At 30.3% G+C, this 3,106-nt stretch overlaps 1 protein-coding gene across 1 annotated transcript; it reads left to right on the forward strand.

Moving 5' to 3' along the window:
* Positions 1 to 1,351: 1,351 nt before the first annotated feature.
* LOC111777838 (calmodulin-like) lies at positions 1,352 to 1,804 on the forward strand. Its single transcript, XM_023657563.1, has one exon. It carries the CDS (start codon positions 1,352 to 1,354, stop codon positions 1,802 to 1,804), a length of 453 nt encoding a protein of 150 aa, XP_023513331.1.
* The last annotated feature ends 1,302 nt before the right edge of the window (positions 1,805 to 3,106 follow it).

Genomic DNA, 3,106 nt, shown 5'->3' on the forward strand with positions numbered 1-3,106 from the left:
AGGTAAGTAGAAATTTAGGGTCGTTACATCTGTTGTCCTCTGGACGTCGTTACGGCAAGCTAGCTCGACAATGAGGGGTCTAGGGGGTGTGAACCTCCTGGGGATCCACACTCACACATGTGGGTCATTTGTAGGCAAGTACTACACATCCAATTTTGCCTTGACTGGAGGCCACCCCTATGATGTTTTTAATGATAGGTTCTTAATCATGAGTTACGTGGATTTACTTTCCCTAAACCCGGTCAGTTATAGAGTATTTCTTAAAATACTCAAACCATTTGCATCTTCTATTTCAGGTAAAGGCAAGGAACTCTTATACGGCTGATGACAACATCACAAGCCGATACTATGACACATACATAGGATAGGTATATTTATTTTCTTAGACTTACGTTAGAATATGGTGTTTTTATCATGTTTATTTGTTTTATTTAGAAATTTATTATGCTCTTTAAAGATATTTTTGAATACGTAAATTCATGACAATGTTTTATCTTAAAGTTTTAATTGATTATTTCCGCACAAGTGAACATGTTATATATACGGTAGCGACTTTAGACTATAAAAAATCTAGGGCGTTACATTAAAATAGCGAGAGTGTTATCTCTTAAAAAAAAAAAATAAATAAACAAATTGCACCAGGTCATTGAAATAAGAGAATATGTGATGTTTAATAACTTTTAACAAAATCTTAGAATTGCCAAGAATAGGGTGGGACATGTATTACCCAAAAAACTTTGATGTCTATCGAAACTTTATTAAAGATATAGATTTGGATATAGATTTGTGTGAGTAAACTTCTATAATTCGTCTATTTTAGACATTATTTTTAAGTATTTTATTTCNTTTTTTTTTTTTTTTTTTTTTTTTTTTTTTTTTTTTTTTTTTTTTTTTTTTTTTTTTTTTTTTTTTTTTTTTTTTTTTTTTTTTTTAAGAGAATAAAGTGCTTAGAAAAGGAAAAAAATATATTCTTTTAACTAAATAATCAATCTTATAGTTTGACTAAATGGTAAATTAAGGTGATTTGTTATTCTATTTTTTTTTTTTTATTATTATTAAGTTATAACCCTTTTGAAATCACTATTTAAAATCTTATCTAACGGTAATACAATCTACAATCAAGTTAGAGAAAAAAAATATTGTATTCTTTTTTCATATGAAACACGTTCTTAATTTCATGTGTAAAGCAATATTTTAAAATATTTTAACAATAATATTTTTCCTTGATTCAATGTTGAGAGGAATAAGGCTGCAAAGGCAAACCATTGAGTAGTATAAAACACTAAATATGGGGTTGAGGTTTGTTCATCTTCAAACTTTCCTTACAAACAAATATAGCATTGGTATAACAATGTTATCTCCAAACTTCAAGCTTCCTAAGTACGAAGCAAGTGAGATGATCAAGAAGTATACTAGAAATGGTGATAATGTTCAATTAAAAGCTTTCCGTGGCATTGCTCAAGCTTCAACTCAAGTCAACAATCAAGGCATGGTATCGGAAATCCTTAGAGATAATAAGAATGTCGGGCCCAAGCTTAGTTCAAATACTCAACTAAAGTCATCTAATATGCAATTTAGTCGAGAGCAGATGAAGGAGATTTTTAAATATCATGATAGCGACAAGGATGGTTTTTTCAACCTAAGGGAGCTAACAAAAGCTTTTGCTTTTCTAGGCTCAATTATTCCATTTGAGAAAGCTTCCTATGGCATCACATATGCTGATGCAGATAAAGATGGCCTTATTAGCGAGGCTGAACTTGACAAACTCATTGATTATGCCCAGAAATTTATGAAGAAGAAATGAGCTTCTAGACTACATACCCTTGTATTTCATGTATGAAAGGTAGTTATGTATATGATACAATAAATAAATAAATAAATATATATATATATATATATATATATATATATATATATATATATATATATATATATGTTTTTTTGAAATAAATAAATTATTTTCCTTTTATTTTAGTAGTTTTCATGAGAAAATTGTTTGGAATTTTGTTTCCCGTGATAAAAAATATATTACGTCTTCTTCGACTGATTCTACTAATGGAGTCAATCACTCTTATATTAAGCATTTGAATGTTTTGGAGAGTTGTCTCTTAAGTTTCTCGAGATTGAGGGTTATACTACATCTTTAGTTTGTCCATAACACTGATGGCTTTTGAAAAATATATTTTGTAAGTAAATAGAGATAAATGGAGTTTATTTTGGTACCATAAATTAGAAAGAAACAGGGTGGAACTGAATTGAATATAACGTAAGCTATAAAATGAGAAAATCAATAGAAAAGTAGTCTTAATTATTTCAGAAATTGAATCTTTGCTTTAATAATAATGAATGCAACTACCAATATTGTAACGAACCTAAATTTCTACATACTCGCTACTAACGTCTCATGCTCATCTATAATGCGGAAATATAACTCTTACATGAACATAATTGATAACGTAAACTTCAAAAAAACGTTTAAAACAACTTCTTTTCTGGAAAACACAGCCATGGTCTTCCGTGTTTAAATACAAAATAATTTAAAACTATGAAATGCAAAACAACCTAATCTAACTTAAGACTAAAAATTTAAATATGAATCTACCCTATGCACGTGCCACAGTCTCTGCTCGCGATGCAGCCGTCCTGCGTACAAGTTGTTGGGTTTTATGTCCTAAAACTCATAGTTTGTAAATCTCAAAGAAATTCAATATCTCAAGACTAGTTTACTCCAGATATTTCTTATAAAAAATTTAAGAAATTTGAAATATTTTCTAGGCATTGAATTTTCTCGGTCTAGAAAAGGAATTTTTATGTCTCAAAGGAAGTATGCTCTAGACATCCTTTAAGACACAGGTCTTACAGGAGCACGTCCAGACAAATTTCCTATGGAGCAAAATCTGAAACCTTCTTTAACTGAAGGAGAGAAGTTGAATGATCCAAGTAAATACAGACGGTTGATTGGCAGATTAATATATTTGATCACCACTAGGCCTGACATAGCTTATTCAGTTCGTATGCTTAGCCAATTTATGCATGAACCAAGAAAACCACATTGGGAGGCAGCTCTTCGAGTTCTGAGGTACATCAAAGGCACTCCTGGTCAAGG

This window comes from Cucurbita pepo, chromosome LG01, assembly GCF_002806865.2.
Source record: "Cucurbita pepo subsp. pepo cultivar mu-cu-16 chromosome LG01, ASM280686v2, whole genome shotgun sequence".
Classification (NCBI taxonomy): domain Eukaryota; kingdom Viridiplantae; phylum Streptophyta; class Magnoliopsida; order Cucurbitales; family Cucurbitaceae; genus Cucurbita; species Cucurbita pepo.

What these genes read in the sequence shown, in the direction of transcription:
- LOC111777838 (XM_023657563.1), top strand. Translation starts at nt 1,352, where the DNA reads ATGTTATCTCCAAACTTCAAGCTTCCTAAGTACGAAGCAAGTGAGATG.